This window comes from Rhodnius prolixus, unplaced genomic scaffold, assembly GCF_049639745.1.
Source record: "Rhodnius prolixus isolate KJV_2025 unplaced genomic scaffold, Rpr scaffold_8, whole genome shotgun sequence".
In the NCBI taxonomy this organism is placed as follows: domain Eukaryota; kingdom Metazoa; phylum Arthropoda; class Insecta; order Hemiptera; family Reduviidae; genus Rhodnius; species Rhodnius prolixus.
In genome coordinates, this window is record NW_027411593.1 from 6,230,439 (window position 1) to 6,249,914 (window position 19,476).

General features: G+C 32.3%; 2 protein-coding genes across 5 annotated transcripts in view; both read right to left on the reverse strand.

Annotated features, from left to right (window-relative positions):
* LOC141450769 (uncharacterized) overlaps positions 1-10,550 on the reverse strand; it is a 25,011-nt gene extending 14,461 nt beyond the window's left edge. The window contains exons 1-7 of one of the 4 annotated variants that reach the window (XM_074121560.1): positions 10,416-10,550; positions 8,408-8,977; positions 8,068-8,296; positions 7,230-7,329; positions 6,944-7,048; positions 5,908-6,063; positions 5,223-5,275 (exon numbers count right to left, since the gene is read on the reverse strand). In XM_074121560.1, coding sequence (XP_073977661.1) covers positions 5,223-5,275; positions 5,908-6,063; positions 6,944-7,048; positions 7,230-7,329; positions 8,068-8,296; positions 8,408-8,957 — 1,193 coding nt within the window. In that variant the 5' untranslated portion in view covers positions 8,958-8,977; positions 10,416-10,550. Of the gene's footprint in view, positions 1-5,222; positions 5,276-5,907; positions 6,064-6,943; positions 7,049-7,229; positions 7,330-8,067; positions 8,297-8,407; positions 9,027-10,415 lie in introns of all 4 variants that reach the window. The other 3 variants (XM_074121558.1, XM_074121559.1, XM_074121561.1) reach the window with 3 other exon arrangements.
* LOC141450770 (odorant receptor 85b-like) lies at positions 10,460-19,151 on the reverse strand. Its single transcript, XM_074121563.1, has 5 exons — positions 15,112-19,151; positions 14,316-14,415; positions 12,386-12,490; positions 11,644-11,799; positions 10,460-10,599 (listed from the first exon to the last, which is right to left on the reverse strand). The coding sequence occupies exons 1-5, from the start codon at positions 16,041-16,043 to the stop codon at positions 10,543-10,545; spliced, it is 1,350 nt and encodes a 449-aa protein (XP_073977664.1). The 5' UTR covers positions 16,044-19,151; the 3' UTR covers positions 10,460-10,542.
* Positions 19,152-19,476: the final 325 nt, after the last annotated feature.

Below are 19,476 nucleotides of genomic sequence, written 5' to 3' on the forward strand. Positions count from 1 at the left end.
CATTTTGTATACTTTCTTTATGATTTAAAAAGCGCATAGCATTATTTCAGGAGACTGATTAGAGCTAACTTATATTTTAGAAAAACTAATAAATGATTGACAAACAAACCAAATCAGTTACTGTTTGGCCCAGCTTGCATGCGGCAAATATGTTCACAAGTTCAGTATAAGCCAAATCAAAGTCCCAGCAGCTGTGGTTGGTTTGTCGGTCCCCTAGAATTATTTTTATTACCCTATTTGAAACTAAGCAAATTAATCTTCATTTATCAAAATAGTACTTGTTTAAATAAAATATTTCCTAACATTTTCTCAAATATTTCAGAGAGATCAGAAGTAAATGTTTAAAGTGCAATTTGTAACCTTTGACTTCCTTATTTTAAGACAATCTACTTTAAAAATTGACTACGGGTCCATCTAAAAGAGTTTTCAATGAATTGAACAACTTGATAAACTAACACTGTTGAGTGCTCCTGAACAAGTTTTCTAGCAAAACAAACGTAATTTCTCATACGAAGATAAAAGGAATCCTGGAAAATGATATACCGTTAGAAATCCCATTAGGCAAGGAAACTTTTATAAAAAGTGCCAGCACCTAGGTCGGATAATGATCACATAAGAGCCTCATGAGTTTTCTTGAATATTTCGATTACTTTTATTTTTCTAGTATTCGGAGGAAGATTGAGGCTGTTTTGAAGAGTGACTTATGCTTCGAAATGGTATCAATTTTTAGAAAATTTATCTGTCTTTCTAACCGTGTCATCAGAATCGAATTCGGGCTAAAACTTTCTGAGTAATAACATTTTTATTGCAAAAAAGTAGTTTTTACAAAAAAATAATCAAGTGACGTCACTCAAGAACAGTGGAAAATATGAAGTTGGCCAACACGTCATTGAACTCCACTTTAGATGTACTACACACAGTAGGCCTACGGACATTATTACTGGTTCACCCTGTATATTATATAAATATGTATTGATATATCAAATTTGTTCATGTTGAAGGAAATTAATAAGAGAAAATATATCATGCTTCATATTGGTATATTTCTGATATTATATGTATGTATGTTTAGAAGTATCATAAAAAATGGATACTGTCAATAATGCATAAATTACTTACGAGAATGATAATCAAAGAAGATAGTCCGAGCACTACTCCTCCAGAGAACAGCGAGGCGAACACTGGAAAACTATAAAGTTCGTTGATCTGTGAAAACATTCTGGGAAACGCAACAGAGATTTAGATGAAAATTTAAAAAAACAACAAAAATTAATTTGTTATCAGATAATCCATATATTTTATATCGTGAGTACTGAAAAACTTTAGAATTCACGTTTACTCCATCATTCCTGGGATTAAAGACACTTGGAGAAAGATCTTGGCGTCCCATTAGGTTATCTCGGCCTAAAAACACTATCTAAACCACGGTTCCGATGATCTCAGGTGATGATGCGTCTTAATTAAAATATTAATAATAAAAATTCAATATTTCAATATTTTGTATTTTACATGGCTTATTACGACCTAGATTATACAATTCAAACGCTCTCTTTTGCATATTTTTTGCGGATATAATTAACCTTTCTAGTTGTATAATCAGATGTGTACAGGTTGTAAAATAGATACAAGAACAGGCTGCCACAATTATGGCACATATAAAGCCAGAAATGAATTGTCCAAAATATGCCAGTAAATATGGTATACCTTGATGTGTTTCAATAGGATACCATAAGTGTACTGGTAATTTCAAATTAATACCTTCATCATCGTAGTCCCTTATTTCCAATTTTCCAGAAAGAAATCCATCGATCCAAGGGCCAAGATACACTGCTATGGTACAGGCAAAAAGATTTATGCCTGGCAAAACGGTTTTCAATATTTTCTTGTACAGTAAGTATTTCTTCGTAATCATATGTTCTTCAGAAGTTATTTCCTCTATGTAGTCATAGGTACCAGTGCCGATTATCATGTGCACAATACTCATTTCTTGTCGATTTTTTATTATCGCGATCGGCAACACTATAGTTAGCAAAATTATGTATACTAAATGTGCCAAATTTATAATTAATATAAACTCTTTTTCTTTAAATAATGTGATAAAGGCAAAATACACATGCACCGCCAATACGACTACATAAAACATTAGCTGTAAGCTATGCAGAATCAGAGCTTTTGGCGTTACTTTTATATACAATAAAGCAAGTATCAGTAGATAATAGTACTCATGGTAAATCGTCTTATCAACAATTTCATCGTGATTGCTGTTATAATTATCTATCTTGTTCTTCAGCCACTCTTTCAATCCCATCTTGACTACGAAAGACACGCTAGAGACAACTGTCACACACACTGCAGTCATTTTGTCGTAGAATCTTTTTTTTTTAATAAATAATTTATTATATTGTTTTATTAATTAATCACGCAAAAAAATAATAAAAGAATCAAAGTAATACATTTTTTATTATCTTTAAGCCATTAGCAATTTTCTTTTTATGGTAGTAAATAAATAATAAATTCTTGTATTAAATAATTCTACTGTAATTATGCGTATTGGTGACTTTTATTTTATTTTTTTAGGGGCGGTCCCCGTGCGCTAGTTCACACCCGCCTCACGCTCACACTTGAACCGATACAAGGTTCACAACTAAACCGAGCATCGACATACCCAGTAAAACACCCAAATCCAATCAACAAAAACCAACAGCCACAAATAATCGGCAAACCCAAGAAAAAACAATAGCAGTATTAACACAAATATACAAATATAAATAAATAATATAAAACACAACCACACACTCACAGACACTCCAAGCCAGAAGCACGAACCAAATCCTCCAACAACCAGACAACAACACGCCCCAGCAGACCAACCAGATCAATGACATCATCCGCCCACCACCGAGGATATCCGTCTGTCAAAGGCCGCCCGCGTGAAATCATGAAAAGCTGCATACGCTGACGCGTTTTCCAATAATAGAGGGAAAACGTCCCCAGCCAAGCAAAACGGAAACCCCACCTTCCGCCATATAATAGAGAGAAAATCGTTGTAAATGTCACAGCACAAGACAACGTGCTCCAGGATCTCAGCACGCGCAATACTGATCTGTTGCCAAGCCCATCTCAAATATTTCACCGCGTAACATACCATGTCCCGTGATCAGTCGCGAAACAGGATACGGCATCTCCGGGGGAACCACGAGAAATTTCTGGAAAATGGGTTAACCAGATGTTCAGTTACATAGGGTTAGACTTTGCAACGACTAACTTGGGAATCCTCGCAATTGGCTGAGAAAGCAATGGAGACTAGCAGACAAATGCGCATGCTATCAAGACTACTTGGAACGATCTAGATTCATGTTATAAACAAATTGCTGCCTAAATTACTTATTTAGGGACCTACGAGATATAAGTCTAAACCCTTTATTGAATCCTATCCTTACAATCCAAAATCCTTCGAAAAATCACCAATACTCCTTATATCTTCAGTAAAACCCTACATAATGGTCAATCTAATTCCATTCGAGTTCCGGCCTAAAGAAATCCTGATATCAAAGATACCGTATTTCCTCATCCCATCATAACAATCCTCGGATACAATAGCTAATCTTACCGAATACACCGATTAGACGACTGAAGCGCCATCTCAACTAATACTAACTACAGTATTAGCTCTATCGAGTATTTTATTCAAATGATCTTCTTGCCATTTTATAGTAGCATCACTTTAAGTTAAGGTAAATTTTACAGTTGTAATTCAGATAAATGGATGACAAAAAAAACGTGACAGTTTCTCAAAAAAGGCTACCAACATTTGCATTAAACTTATTGAATGTATTGGTGAACTGACTTCAAGACTCTCAAACGATTCGAACATATTAAAACTGACTCATCATTAAATTGGACATCAGGCTGAGGTTGCTCTGTGACTGCTTCTTTTTTTTTTTAATTTAAGGCGCATCGTAATGTAAGACCATTGCTTCCTCCGAACATTGTTTTGCTTTGTTACTCACCATAATTTTTTTTACCTAAAATAAATTAGCCTAGAATAACTTTCACATATTACTCTATTTTGGTCTCCTTTATTTTATTACTTAAAAGAATAAGTGTTGGCTTAGTTTTTTAATTTTCAATTTTGACTGTCCTAAGAAAGTACCCTTTATCATTTAGATCCGCACACTCTAATGACATTAGATTATCCGCTAGTAGGCGATTAGTATTTGGTGTAAAAAAATTTCAATGGAAAGAAGTGCGTCCAAAGTAAGCACCTACTTCCAGGTACCTCTATTGTGGTGCTCGTCAGAGCAAAATATTTGGGATCCACTAGTGGCAACCTCTTTAGTTCTGATTCATAAACTGCCCTCCTTTTAGGCGTCATAACTTCTATGCCTGTACCCAGTTTATGTAGCATCAAAAAAAGGAATCTTTACAAGAGATGAAAGGAAAGTGTAAAGGAGATTAAGCGGAAGACACTGTGGTCCTATTCTGTCCCCCACCAGTAATCTTGAGGGTTAAATATTAGTTTATACTTAGATTTATGTTGAATTAGTTCATTTTGTAAAAAAAAAGAAGGCAAATATATAATACAAATAAGAAGACAATTTTATTCCTATGAAAAATAATAATAATAACTTCCCAAAGTTGAAAACATTCTGTCTGACTCTCACTCGACTCCTCTTAGAATTACAATTCAGATTCTAACTCAAAATTATCTTCTAACTACAATGAGTTTTCTATCATTTAACAGTTTTATAACCGTACATTACTCTGCAATGTCCCCACAAAGGGAAGCCTAGAACCTCTTCCTAAATACTGCTCTGAAAAAAGTTTCTACATAAAAAAAAAAAGTATAAAAGAAAAATATTAAAAGTCTATGTGCGTTTATAATAGATACGAAGTTTGCGGAAAATCTAGAAGCAATTTTCATGAAATTGAGCTCAACATCGAATAAAGAGGGATTTCACTTTCCCCTTTAAAGGAATTTTCTTATGACTCGATTTCAACAATACATATACAAGAGTATCTCTTAGTATCTCAACAATAGTAAACAAAAGAAATCTCCGATAAAAGATCAAATATGCAATATACACATAACAACAACTTGGTAAAAACCTCGTTTTTCGTACGCAAAAGATGTAAGAAATTTATACTTACTCTAGTAATTAACAAATTCAAATATTTAGTTTTTATTATAAAATTGTAAATATTAATAAAACGAGATTTACTTATTCTTGAAAGCCAATAGCACACTGAAGTATGAATAGGCAGCATTCAATATCTGTGAACAGATTAAGCAAAAGTAATAACATAATAGTATAATAATATTTTTAAGTTGCCAGGCCTATAATTAGGAGAAATTTAAATTGTTAATCAGTTGCGCAAATTTCTAAGTGCGTTGATTAGGACATATATTATAATGTAAAGTAATTCCTATTTTTTCCGGGCGGGTCTTACATCATTCCTACTACTAAATTAGGAGGCTATTATCTAACATACTTGACTATTAAATTCTCCAATTAAATAAAATCCAAGCCTAGACCACGAATCGATTGTATCACACAATCTTAGCATAGCAGACCTCGCCTCCAAGTGCTCGGCTACAGTAGTGCCTACCACTCTAGATTTATCCCGTATATTGTTTTCATTTGGTATCGGGATTAGAATAAACAAGACAGGTAACCGGGCTTGGAGAATGCCATAAGAAATAAGGAGGCAAAGAACGCATTTGTAAGAGAAGTTGGAGAGGCGAAACCAGCAAATTGAAATGGTAAGCAGCATGAAGTGGTCTTGGGACAAGGAAAACTTACAAGCTTTTACCGCAAAAGATTGATCAATTCCATTAAATAAATTCTAACTTTTATCTTAATTTTAGCTTAAAAAGAAGAAAAAAAATTGCATGCCATTACTTACCCCGCTAAATGATACCATGTTGGCTTTAAACTTGAAAGCACCAGTGACTTGTAATTCCTGGCGATTATATTCCTGCACTATCATCATACTGGCTTTGAACTTTGCACTGAAATGGTACCACGCCAAGTTCTGCACTTCTTCGCGAAACTTTTCATTCTGCAAATTAACATTTTATTAAACAAAATTGCAATTAAATTAAAAGATAATTAAAGAAAAATTAATAATTGCTTTTGAGTGTGAAAGAAGCTACGTCAACTCAGTAATAGTGAGGAGTGATGGCAAGCTAATGGTGCTGACGACACAGTCATGTGTGATATTTGGTGACGCATTTTTAATTCACTATTTTGTTACTATAATAAAAACGTCATCTTTCATTTATTGTTAGAAAAAATGTGAATTATTCTTCATCAATGATTTTATTGATTTTTATTCATTTATTAGATGCTGAGTCTTTCAAAAGATTGTGCACCGCTGGTTGATAAAACAGAGATAATGCCCTATTTCTTCAGACGAGCTTTATGTTTAACTACCAAACTAGGTAATCATGGATAGAGGGGATTAGCAAACCTCCTTTACTATTAAATCTCATATTAATCGTTAAATAAAATCCAAGGCCTAGATCGGGAATCCAACCCAGTACCACACAATACTTCTCGAGATTGCAGGTCTCGCCTCAAACCGCTCATTTGAACATTAGTACTTTTAAGGATGCAGGCAACAAAGGAGCCGATCTAGGCGGACATTGTTAACCAGGCAGTGCACCGCTATACTCTTCACTTCTAGTCTGACGTCAGGTACCTGGAAAAACTTGAGGCAAGAAAGTGAGAGCAAAGAAAGCCAAACAGTATCAATCGCCAATTAGTTTTTTTAATGCGTGCACAATAAAGGTGTTTTTTTTTTTTTTTTAATTAGGCCCTACCGTAGCGCATTTTGTATACTTTCTTAGGTTATTTAAAAAGCGCATAGCAATATTTTAGGAGACTGGTTAGAGCTAACTTATATTTTAGGAAAACTAATAAATGATTGGAAAACAAACCAAATCAGTTACTGTTTGGCCCAGCTTGCATACGGCAAATATGTTCACAAGTTCAGTGTAAGCCATAATCAATGTCCCAACAGCTGTGGTTGGTTTGTCGGTCCCCTAGAATTATTTTTATTATAATTTTTATTTAACTAAAAATCTGTATATTCTAAATAATAATAATAACAATTTTATTATGTACATTATATAATAAATATTTATATAGACATATATATATAAAATGTGTGTTTTGAATTACCATAAAAAAATGGATACTGTCAATTATGCATAAATAACTTACGACAATGACTATCAAAGAAGATAGTCCGAGCACTACACCTCCAGAGAACAGCGAGGCGAACAGAGGAACACTACAAATTTCGTTGAACAGTGAACACATTCTGGAAAACGCAGCAAAGATTTAAATGAAAATTTAAAAATATTTTGCAGGAAGTTAGTTGGGAGGTGTATTTTTTATTTCACGAATCGACTTGTCATAGCAGGCAGATATGTTATTTAGGTCTTTCATTTGGCGCGTTTTTAACATCTTTATGAAATTATATAAAGATATATTACAGTAATAGTAATATATGATGCATTGAAGTGTAAGTAGTTGTCTTCTTTTAAACACATTTTTTTTCTTTATATCAATATCAATATATAAATAAAAATAATAATTTTTGAAAAGATTATTGGTAACAAACCATTTTTTCATTCATTTTGATCCCCTCAGATATTGGGTTATTTTTTTTTTCATTTTTAATACTTCAAAAAAAAATTCAATAAACCGAGATATCTCGACGAGACCGAGACCAAGACAAGATTGATAACACTTAGCATTTAGCACTTAGATAATACTTAGCATTAGTTTTGAATTGAAATGTTTGCACAGTTCGTATGTTTGTAGGTTTGGCTGAATCCTTCAGCTCTAGTCCGTAAGTCTCACATAGGTTTGAGGATAGTGTTGTATATTAAACGTTTGCGTTCTATGGGCAATTTGGAGCATCGTCCAGGAAGTCTGTAAACCTGTTTCGCACGTTTAATCATTGCTTGTATTTTAAGTCTAGTCTGTGTGTTCCAAGTGAGTCGTTTGTCTGAGATATACTTAAAATACTAAAAATAATAATAGTAATAATTACCTGATAATTTGCTGATGATGTTCAATAATTTGTTTAAAGCAATATTCCAAAGTTTTCATAAATTCTGAATCTTCGTAGAGTTTATCAATATTTTGTATTTTACTTGGCTTATTAGGACCTAGATTATACAATTTCAACGCTCTCTGTTGCATATTATTTGCGGATATAATTAACCTTTCTAGTTGTATGATCAGATGTAAAAATATGCAGGTACAGGCTGCCACAGTTGCTGCACATACAAAGCCAGCAATGAATTGACCAAAATATGCCAGTAAATATGGTATACCTTGATGTGTTTCAATAGGATACTATAAGTGTATAGGTAATTTCAAATTAATACCTTCATCATCGTAGTCCCTTATTTCCACTTTTCCAGAAAGAAATCCATCGATCCAAGGGCCAACAAACACCGCTATCATACAGGCAAAAAGATTAATTCCTGGCAAAACATTTTTCAATATTTTCTTGTACATTAAGTATTTCTTTGTAAACGTATGTTCTTCATCAGGTATTTCCTCTTTGTAGTCATAGGTACCAGTGCCGATTATCTTGTGCACAATACTCATTTCTTGTCGATTTTTTGTTATCGTGATCGGCAACACCATAGTTAGCAATGTTATGTATATTAAATGTGCCAAGTTTATAATAAATATAAATTCTATTTCTTTAAATATTGAGATTATAGCATAATACACATGCACCGCCAATATGACTACATAAAACATTAGCTGTAAGCTATGCAGAATCAGAGCTTTTGGCGTTACTTTTAGATAGAATAAAGCAAATATCAGTAGGTAATAGTACTCATGGTAAATCATCTTATCAACAATCTCATCGTGTTCGCTGTTATAATTATCTATCTTGTTCTTCAACCACTCTTTCAATTCCATCTTGACTAAGACAGCACTCGCTAGAAACAACTGACTGTCGCATATACTGCAGTCATTTTGTCCTAGAATCTTTTTTTTTTTTAATAAATAATTTATTATATGGTTTTATTAATTAAACCCACAAAAGAAAATAAAAGAATCAAAGTAATACATTTTATATTATCTTTAAGACTTCAGTAATTTTCTTTCTATGGTAGTTAATAAATAATGAATTCTTGTATTAAATAATTCTATTGTAATTATGTGTATTGGTGACACTTAATAAAGAAAATATAACATAAAGACGGTGATATTTTTTTCTCTATTTTAAATAAATATTAATTGAATAAATGATGACCTCTTTTTACGCGAATGAGCCAATCAGAAGTCAATGTTTTCGGGACCATCCTTAAATCTTAAGGTACATATTTATTAGAAAAATTTATTGAGCGTTGCTAGCATTCGAATTTCAGGAAAATGAGTTAACCAGCTGTTCACTTATAACGGGTTAGACTTTACATAGATGAACAAACGACTAACTTGGGAATCCTCACAATAGACTGTGAAAAGAATGGAGACTAACAGACGATCTGCCAAGCTATCAAGACTATTCGGCCAGCGATCTAGACTTATGTTCCAAAAAAATTGCTGTAACCTATATGAGGGGACCTACGGATTAGAGGTGTGAATCCACCCTTTACTGAATCCCAAATCCTTCGAAAAATCACCAATGCTCCTTATTATGTCTCCAGTAAAACCCTACATAATCCACTCCCTTCGAGTTCCGACCTAAATAAATCCTGATATCAAAGATTCCGTATTTCCTTATCCCATCCTAACAATCCTTGGGTACTATATTAAACGGGTAAAATATTAAAGTCTTTGTACGATGTTTGCGGAAAACCTAGAAGAAATTTTCACAAAAATTGAACACTCCATCGAATAAAGAGGAATTTCACTTACCCCGTTAGAAGATTTTTTTTTCCCCCAACTTGATTCTAACATGAAATTAACCTCTCCTTATCAGTACACAAGAGAAATGTTCGTACATTACAGAAATTTAAAACGTTAGAGGAAAACTATGGTGGTCTACATATACAATGTACACACAGTAAAATTTGGTAAAAACCTCGTTTTTTGAACCGATATTTCCCGGAGAAAATCCAAAAATCGAGAATCTTCGCGATCACATTAAGTGAAAGTAAAAAATTGAACCAAAAATGACTGACGTACAATAGTCAATCACAAAGTCAATATTTTGAATTAAAATAAAATATCAAAAATTTGTTAATTTCATTTATATTTTGATTGATTTTTAACAGCTTCCACTCTACAACAACAATATGCATTTTCATGATTCTTTTTTTGGTCATTATTGCTTTAATAAACATTCGCTTTAAAGAAAAGTTCTTCTAACTAATCAAATTAATTAAATATACATATTTTTTTAATAGTATCAATAAAATATTTATTAATTACCATTAATTAAATAAAAGCTTCTAAATCCAGCTACATTTTAAGAAATTTATGCTTACTCTATTACTTTACCATCAAATTCAAATATTTAGTTTTTATTATAAAACTATAAGCATAAATAGAATGAGAGTTAATTATTCTCGAAAGCCAATAGCAGACTGAAGTATGAATAGGCTGTATTCAAGATCTGTGAACAGATTAAGTAAAAGTTATAGCATAATAGTATAATTAGTTTTTATGTTGTCAGGCTTATAATTGAGAATTTAAATTTTTAATCAGTTGCGCAAATTTCTAAACTCCAATCAGAATCAGATGAGCATAAAGTCGTGAAAAACCAAAAATTTAGTCAACTTTCTCTGGCTTTTGGAAAAATATATTTTGCTAAATTATAATTTTAAAACATTATTTTTAGGATTAGGACTGCGTTGATTAAGATATAATTATATAATGTAAAGTAATACCTATTTTTTTAGGCGGGCTTTACAACCTTCCTTCTACTAAATTAGGTGTCGCTGACGGAGACGGATAGATAGCAAACATACTTGATTATTAAATTCTCAAATTGAATGTAATCCAAGCCTAGACCAGGAATCGATTGTATCACACAATACATCTTATTATGACAGACCTCGTCTCTAAATGCTCGGCTACCGTAGTGCGTACCACTCTAGGATTTAGCCGATATTTAGCCATAAAGGAGATCATTGGAGGTCATGAAATAGCTCTGTAGGGCATACTGGTTAGTCAAGAGCTCTAGACCAAAATGGCTGGAACACCTATGGGATGATTTTTAGGCAGATTTCTAATTTAGTGCCTAGTTAGGTTCACAAGCCTTTCGCGGACAGTCAGGCAATAACCGATAATTAACCAACAATTTTGTTATTTTAACAGAGGGTTATTTGAGGAGAGGAGAGAAGTAAAAATAGACAAATGTGAGGTTGGGCAGTACTAGATATCAGTTTACCTTTCCCGCATAAAGAAAACTGGACTGATGCTTGGAGAATGGCAAAAGAACTAAAGGAGGCAAAGAACGCATTTGTAAGTGAAGCTGGAGAGACAAATCCAGCAAATTGAAATGCAAAGCAGCATTACGTTGGTCTTGGGGCAAGCAAAATTTGTACCATATTAAAACTTTTATCATAAAAGATTGATCAAGTTCATTAAATATATCTTTAATTTTACCTTATTTTCGGATTAAAAATTAAAAAAAAGATTGCCGTCCAATACTTGCCCTGCTAAAAGATTCCATGTTGGCTTTAAACTGAAAAGCACCAGTGACTTGTAATTCTTGGCGATTATATTCCTGCACTATCAACATACTGGCTTTGAACTTTGCACTGAAATGGTACCACGCCAAGTTCTGCACTTCTTCGCGAAACTTTTCATTCTGCAAATTAACATTTTATTAAACAAAAATGCAATTAAATTAAAAGATAATTAAAATAAATAGATAATTGCTTTTTAGTATGAAAGAAGCTACGTCAACTAAGTAATAGTGAAGAGTGATGGCAAGCTAATGGTGCTGACGACACATTTATGTATGATATTTTGTAGCGAATTTTTAATACACTATTTTGTTACAATAATAAACAAAAACCGTCATCTTTAATTCATCTTTAGAAATAATGTAAATTGTTTATTGGTTTTTATTGATTTATTAGATGCTGGGTCTTTCAAAAGATTGTGAACCGTTGGGTGATAAAATAAAGAAATGCCCCAAAAAAATTTCCAGGTGAGCTTCATGTTCAACAAACCTAATTAGGTAATCATGGATGGAGGCGATTAGCAAACATCTTTTACTATTAAATCTCATTTTTTGCGGGCACAATAAGGTTTATTTTTTTTATTTGGCCCTACCGTAGCGCATTTCGTGTACTTTCTTTGATTATTTAAAAAGCGCATAGCATTATTTCAGGAGATTGGTTAGAACTACTCATATTTTAGGAAAACTAATAAATAATTGACAAACAAACCAAATCAGTTACTATTTGTCCAAACTTGCAAATGGTTGAAACGTTGCCAATTTCAGCTAAAGCCAAAATGAAAGTCCCAGAAGCTGTGCCTGGTTTGTCGGTTCCCTGGAATTTTTTTTTTTTTTATTATTTAACTAAAAATCTATATTATACAGGGTGTTCAGCATAAGACTACGGTAACTTCGGGAGGCGATTCTGGGCATCATTTGCAACAAAAAATTCCTTATAAACTATGGCTCGATTCGGCTTCGTTTTATAGATATTTTTAATTTTATGTTTTTTCAAGGTGTTACTACTTTTTAGCAAAACGTTGCCTATATTTCTCAAACTATTAAAGCTACAGCTATTTTAATAAGCTCATTAGAAAGAAGGTTAAATTTCCTTTTAAATAAGCTAATTTGTATTCCAAAATAATAATATTAAGTATTTTACTTTGTGGCCCAAACATAAGAAATAGCAAGTTTCTAATTTTTTCCAAAAACTTTGACTTCATTTTTCTCAAAAACATTTCATATGAAAAAACCGTGCACTATTCAGGAAAAACATCTACATACGATCACCTTTCGAACGGTATACAATAATTAGGGTTATGTTAAAAATTGATGCAGAAATCTGTGATTAATTGCAAAAAAGTAGTCCTCAAAACAGCGTCTGCATTATGAAAGGAATTCACCTACCATAAGAATATAACTGAACAGAATCATCAAATCCAGTACGATTTTTTGCAAACGTGTAATTTAATAATTAATTTATTTAAGAACTATATTCAAAAATATAAAACTTACATTAAAAATAATAATGATGTATGACATATCGCGATATTCAATATTCGAATTCGTTGGCATATTGATAGCAAAATGACAACTAAATATCTAATGAAAATGTAGACTTTAAACTATCTTTTCTTCTTGTTGTATTTATAAGCCGTATTAGGATAAAACAAGTCAGTTTTTAACTTGGAGATTATAGCGATAAGTTCTCGGCTTATTCATTAGCTCTTCACAACCTGTTAATTCCAAAAGTTTATTGAGTAGTTGAAAATGATGAAATGATGATTTATTCACATTATTAGGCATATTTCTTTAATTAACTACAGAATAACACACAGATCTAAACTCGTTAAACGAAAATCCTTTCTTTCGAAATTGGTACCTAACACTCATTTAACATCATATTCATTTTTCTTCTTTTTATTTTATTTTATTATTTGTAATGTAAATTTTATACTTTTGAATATAGTTCTTAAATAAATTAATTATTAAATTACACGTTTGCAAAAAATCGTACTGGATTTGAAGATTCTGTTCAGTTATATTCTTATGGTAGGAGAATTCCTTTCATAATGCCGACGTTGTTTTGAGGCCTACTTTTTTGCAATTAATCACAGATTTCTGCATCAATTTTTAACATAACCCCAATTATTGTATACCGCTCGAAAAGAGATCGTATGTAGATGTTTTTCCTGAATAGTGCACGGTTTTTTCATATAAAAAGTTTTTGAGAAAAATGAAGTCAAAGTTTTTGGAAAAAATTAGAAACTTGCTATTTCCTATGGGCCACAAAGTAAAATACTTAATATTATTATTTTGGAATACAAATTAGCTTATTTAAAAGGAAATTTAACCTTCTTTCTAATGAGCTTATTAAAATAGCTGTAGCTTTAATAGTTTGAGAAATATAGGCAACTTTTTGCTAAAAAGTAGTAACACCTTGAAAAAACATAAAATTAAAAATATCTATAAAACGGAGCCGAATCGAGCCATAGTTTATATGGAATTTTTTTGTTGCAAATGATGCCCAGAATCGCCTCCCGAAGTTACCGTAGTCTTATGCTGAACACCCTGTATAGTATTCTAATTCGCAGTAAAGTCCAAAAATAATATTTATAATGCATATAAAGATTCATAAAAAAAATGGACTAATTACTCACTATAACAATAATCAAAGAAGATAGTCCGAGCACTACACCTCCAGAGAACAGCGAGGCGAACAGAGGAACGCTACAAAGTTCGTTGAACAGTGAAGACATTCTGGAAAACGCAGCAAATGATTTAAATGAAAAAATTATCATCAGATAAGCAGATATGCTTCATGTTGGTATTTCTAAACTACATAAAAATTGCATAAACTGTTGTTAGTCTACAAATTGAAAATTGAATTAATACTAGATTATTTAAATTTTGGATAATTTAAAAAAATTCTGAAAATGACTCTCAAAATATTTTTGTTGTAACACAACATTTATGAGAAATTTCAAGCACAGGGTTTATATTAAATTTATTGTCTTTTCTTGAATTTACCACTATCAATTAGTTTCCAATGAGTCTTTTTATACAAGGTGGAGCTTAACGTGACAAATTAGGTATCATGGTCGAGAGACGAGAGAAATAGAAAGGGGGATCATCCCCATTGGCTAATGTATGGATCTTCCTTGAGAAGATTCCCAGCAACAGTGCTGCAGTCTTCTTTGGACCACTAACTGCTTCCTGTCCCAGTACTGTCCGTAATGATAGAATTCTGTCCGGAGACCGACAATGCACTGGAGAAAATTCTCAAAAGTTCCCCAATGATGTCAGGTGATGATGCGTCTTAATTAAAATATTAATAATAATAAATAAGAAAAAGCTCCGGGCGCTAATGACCTCAGCTGTTGATGCGCCAAAAAAAAAAAAAAAAAAAAAAAAAAAAAAAAAAAAAAAAAAAAAAAAAAAAATAATAATAAATACCTGATAATTTGCTGATGATGTTCAATATTTTGTTTAAAGCAATATTCCAAAGTTTTCATAAATTCTGAATCTTCGTAGAGTTTATCAATATTTTGTATTTTACATGGCTTATTACGACCTAGATTATACAATTTCAACGCTCTCTTTTGTACAGATATAATTAACCTTTCTAGTTGAATAATCAGATGTGTACAGACAGTAAAAAATATGCAGGTACAGGCTGCCACAGTTGCTGCACATACAAAGCCAGTAATGAATTGTCCAAAATATGCCAGTAAATATGGTATACCTTGATGTGTTTCAGTAGGATACCATAAGTGTACTGGTACTTTCAAATTAATACCTTCATCATCGTAGTCCCTTATTTCCACTTTTCCAGAAAGAGATTCGTCGATCCATGGGCCAACAAACACTATTATAATACAGGCCAAAATATTCATGCCTGGCAAAATGGTTTTCAATATTTTCTTGTACAGTAAGTATTTCTTTGTAATCTTATGTTCTTCATCAGGTATTTCCTCTTTGTAGTCATATGTACCAGTGCCGATTATCTTGTGCACAATACTCATTACTTGTCGATTTTTTATTATCGTGATCGGCAACACCATAGTTAGCATCAGTATGTACATTAAATGTGCCAAATTTATAATTAATATAAAATCTTTTTCTTTAAATATTGTGATAAAGGCAAAATACACATGCACCGCCAATGTGACTACATAAAACATTAGCTGTAAGCTATGCAAAATCAGAGCTTTTGGCGTTACTTTTAGATAGAATAAAGCAAGTATCGGTAGGTATAAGTACTCATGGTAGATCGTCTTATCGACAATCTCATCGTGTTCGCTATTATAATGATCTATCTCCTTCTTCAGCCACTCTTTCAATTCCATCTTGACTAAGACAGCACTCGCTAGAAACAACTGTCGCATATACTGCTGTTATTTTGTCCTAGAATTTTTTTTTTTAATAAATAATTTATTTTGTATATTTTTTTTTAATAAACACGCAAAAGTAAATAACAGAATCAAAGTAATACATTTTTTATTATCTTTAAGACTTATTAAGCCATTTACTTTCTATTATAGTAAATAAATAATGAATTCTAGTATTAAATAATTCTACTGTAATTATGTGTATTAGTGACTTAATATAATGATAATAAAACATATACAAAGACGCTGATTTTTTTTTCTCATTTTTAAATAAATAATTGAATAAATGGTGACCTCTTTCAAGCTAAAGAGCCAATCAGAAGTCTTCGTGATGATCCTCTAATCTTTGGGTACAAAATTTTTTGAGGATTTTGGGATGTCCTTGATAACATATCATTGTTCCGTGGCTTTTTTTAATATCAAATAATCGTTTAAGAATTCAAAATTTTAGAAAAATTGGTTAACCAGATTCCATGGGTATAGACTTAACTTATATGGGCGAAAGACTGACTTGGAATTTTCAACACCAGACTTAAAAGAATGGAGACTAACAGACGATTTCGCATGCTATTAAGATTAGTAGATAAACGATCTAAACTTACATTACAAAAACAAACTTACTTCGTACTGCAACCTTTATTGACCTACGAATTACGAGGTGTGGAGTTCCGCAAAGCATTCACCTTTTACTGGATACAATCCTTACAATCCAAAATCCTTAATGCTCCTTATAATGCCACCAATGAAATCCTCCATAATGATTCGCCCATTCTCATCAGGCCTGATTTGATAAAATTCCACATCACCATAATCCCCTAATAAAACAGCGTTCACGCCTTAACCTAACCAACGTTAGAAGACTGGCGCGTCTTGTTATCATCTCAACTAATACTAACTACAGTGTTGCCAATTAGTTATCTTCTTTAAAATGATCCTCTCTTTCTCGAAAAGGTTAAAAAAATTGCAGGCACAAAAGTCTTTAACATATCCTTCTTTTATATTCTCCTTTAGCTCCAGTTTTCCCTATGTAAGAACCGCATGCGGCTGTTTTACCGAAATTGTGTGGCACTTCAGCCTGCCCAAAATATCATATATTGTATAGTTTAATTTTATTGAAACGAAGGTAAATTCCGTTTAGTAAAGGTATTTTTCAAAAATAATTTTAAATGTGATAGGTTCGAAATTGAATAGAATTATACAATATCAAAATAAAGTACTCGATTTAAATTGTAAGACTGCCGCCTTTTCATTCATTCATTTATATTTTATTTGTTTATTTACTTTGCAATATGTGAAAATAAATATATAAAACAATTAAATGTTATTGAATATCATAAAATAATAATTTGTGAATACAGAATTCTGTAGATCAATTGTACGATCATTCGTATTCACAAATTATTATCCTTGAGCTCTTGGTAAGATTTATTAAAATTATTTAAGGAAAAATGGCTCTCTACTCGCCGACCCCTGCCCTGTCAATATTAATGTTTCTAAACACCATCTTCGAAACTTATAATGTTTCAGATATTGAAACTTCATCATATTATTTGAGAGTAAACATTGTAAGTAAATAACGTTTATTTCTATCGCTACATTATGAAAGTATATTTTTAGTGATTTAAGTTGGATAAGATTAAAACAGAAACATATTCTGTGCGTGGAAGTGACAGGTACATTTTTTCAGTTCAGTTTGTTTGGCACGAATAGATGGGAAAGAAGTTATACCTGATGAACATAACAATTCTTGTTACCTCTTCATCACGGACTGGATGTAATTAACCAGCCACTCATATAAATTTCAATTATTAATTCATTTTTTATCGGGACGATTTATTATCTAATGTGTTTTTTTTAATAAAAATATATTTTCGAAGGAATCCTGAAGCTCTGCGCTGGACTTCACTAAAATATCAACATTTCTAAGGTAAATTCCAAACAAAGTGTAGGGTCTAACATTATTCATTTTCAAGGTTCACGGATGATTCCAGAATGGATGGAATGTCTGGATTAGTGGTCTATTTTTGAAACGGGAGAGCAAATTTGAATCTCTCTTGATGAAGGGGACAACTGTCTTCCTGTCTATGCTGTTCATTGGATAGGTTTCACATGTGCGGGGGATATAGAAATAAGTTTTTAAAGGGATCTATCCTGATAATCAAAGGCAGCATTGAAGACACTCTAAATCTTGTGTATTAACCTCTGGGGCCGGGATCTGGAGGAAGTAAGGATACTCTAATGGTCGGAGGACCAGGCCAATTCAGGGAAAAACAAAAAGTGGTCGCAGAAATGTGAAAAATCCATAAAAATTAGTTATTCTAGTTGTGGAATTTCCATCGCAGATAGAAAGTTGAAAGTTTCATTTTCAATAGCTCACACGGCTTTTACATTCGCAAAAAGAAAAAAAGAAAAAAACACGCCCAGATATAGATATAAAATAAAAGAACAGTCTGTGAAAACAATGGATATTTGGGGTAAAAATATACGTACTCGTATTTTCAAAAACATCTGAGCATGATTGCACTCACTACTTTTCTTACTTAATTACTTAAAAAAAATGATAAAACCCCAGGAATCTTTGTGAAATTATACATTTGGTACTTTGTACAGCTTTACACAATTCCGCACGCACAAATGGGATGTAAGGATAGATGATGTATACAGGTGTGGGTAATAGAATGAACTGTACCTTGTAAAAGCCGAACTAGATGGAGAGATCAGATAACCAGATAGAGGGGTGCTTGATCGTTGAAACTAAGATCAATATTAGAGTTTATGAAGGTGTTAGAAAGGTAGTATGTGGTGTTACTAGAAGACTCTATCCGACTGTATACCATGCTGTTATACCTCCAACAAGATGGCATACCCTCTAAATTATATCCCGGCAGAAATAAAGCACCACTAACTCTTCTTTAACAAAAACTTCTTACGATTACGAACTTGAAAGACTAACATAACATAAGCCCTACTCCTATGTCATGTATGTAGTAGCATGCTGAAATATTTGTATAAAAAAAGAAGTCTTGCACTTTCCTTACAGTCTACCGCTTTTTTTATAACTTATTCTGATAATGCCCAAAGAAAAGATAGGAACGTTCAAATAATGAAAACTACATTACTCACCAGAACTATCTATACGGAAAACCAGTTCTATTTTTTCACGAAAACCAAGATTACAGATTAATTCTTGAAAAACGTCACAACAATGATTTGTTCACAACACAGTCTCATCAATGGTCTCCGATTAGAAATGTAGTTTTGGATAACACGTGTGGAGGCTATGTTGAACTGATGTGCCACTGGTTTCTTGATTTATGTTTCCCACAATGCTTTACTGAAACTGCGAAATTTCATTATCAAATACATTTTGTAGTTCTTCAGAAAGCTACATCAGATTATCTGCTGGTTGAAAATAATACCCTAATTCCTA

Bases quoted from the DNA above. Each gene is read 5' to 3' on its own strand.
- LOC141450770 (XM_074121563.1), bottom strand. From the start codon at position 16,043: ATGCGACAGTTGTTTCTAGCGAGTGCTGTCTTAGTCAAGATGGAATTG. The intron at 14,416-15,111 runs GTATTTATTATT...TGCGTTTTCCAG, and splicing joins CATCATCAGCAAATTATCAG to AATGTCTTCACTGTTCAACG. The intron at 10,600-11,643 runs GCAAGTATTGGA...ATCTGTTCACAG, and splicing joins ACATGGAATCTTTTAGCAGG to ATCTTGAATACAGCCTATTC.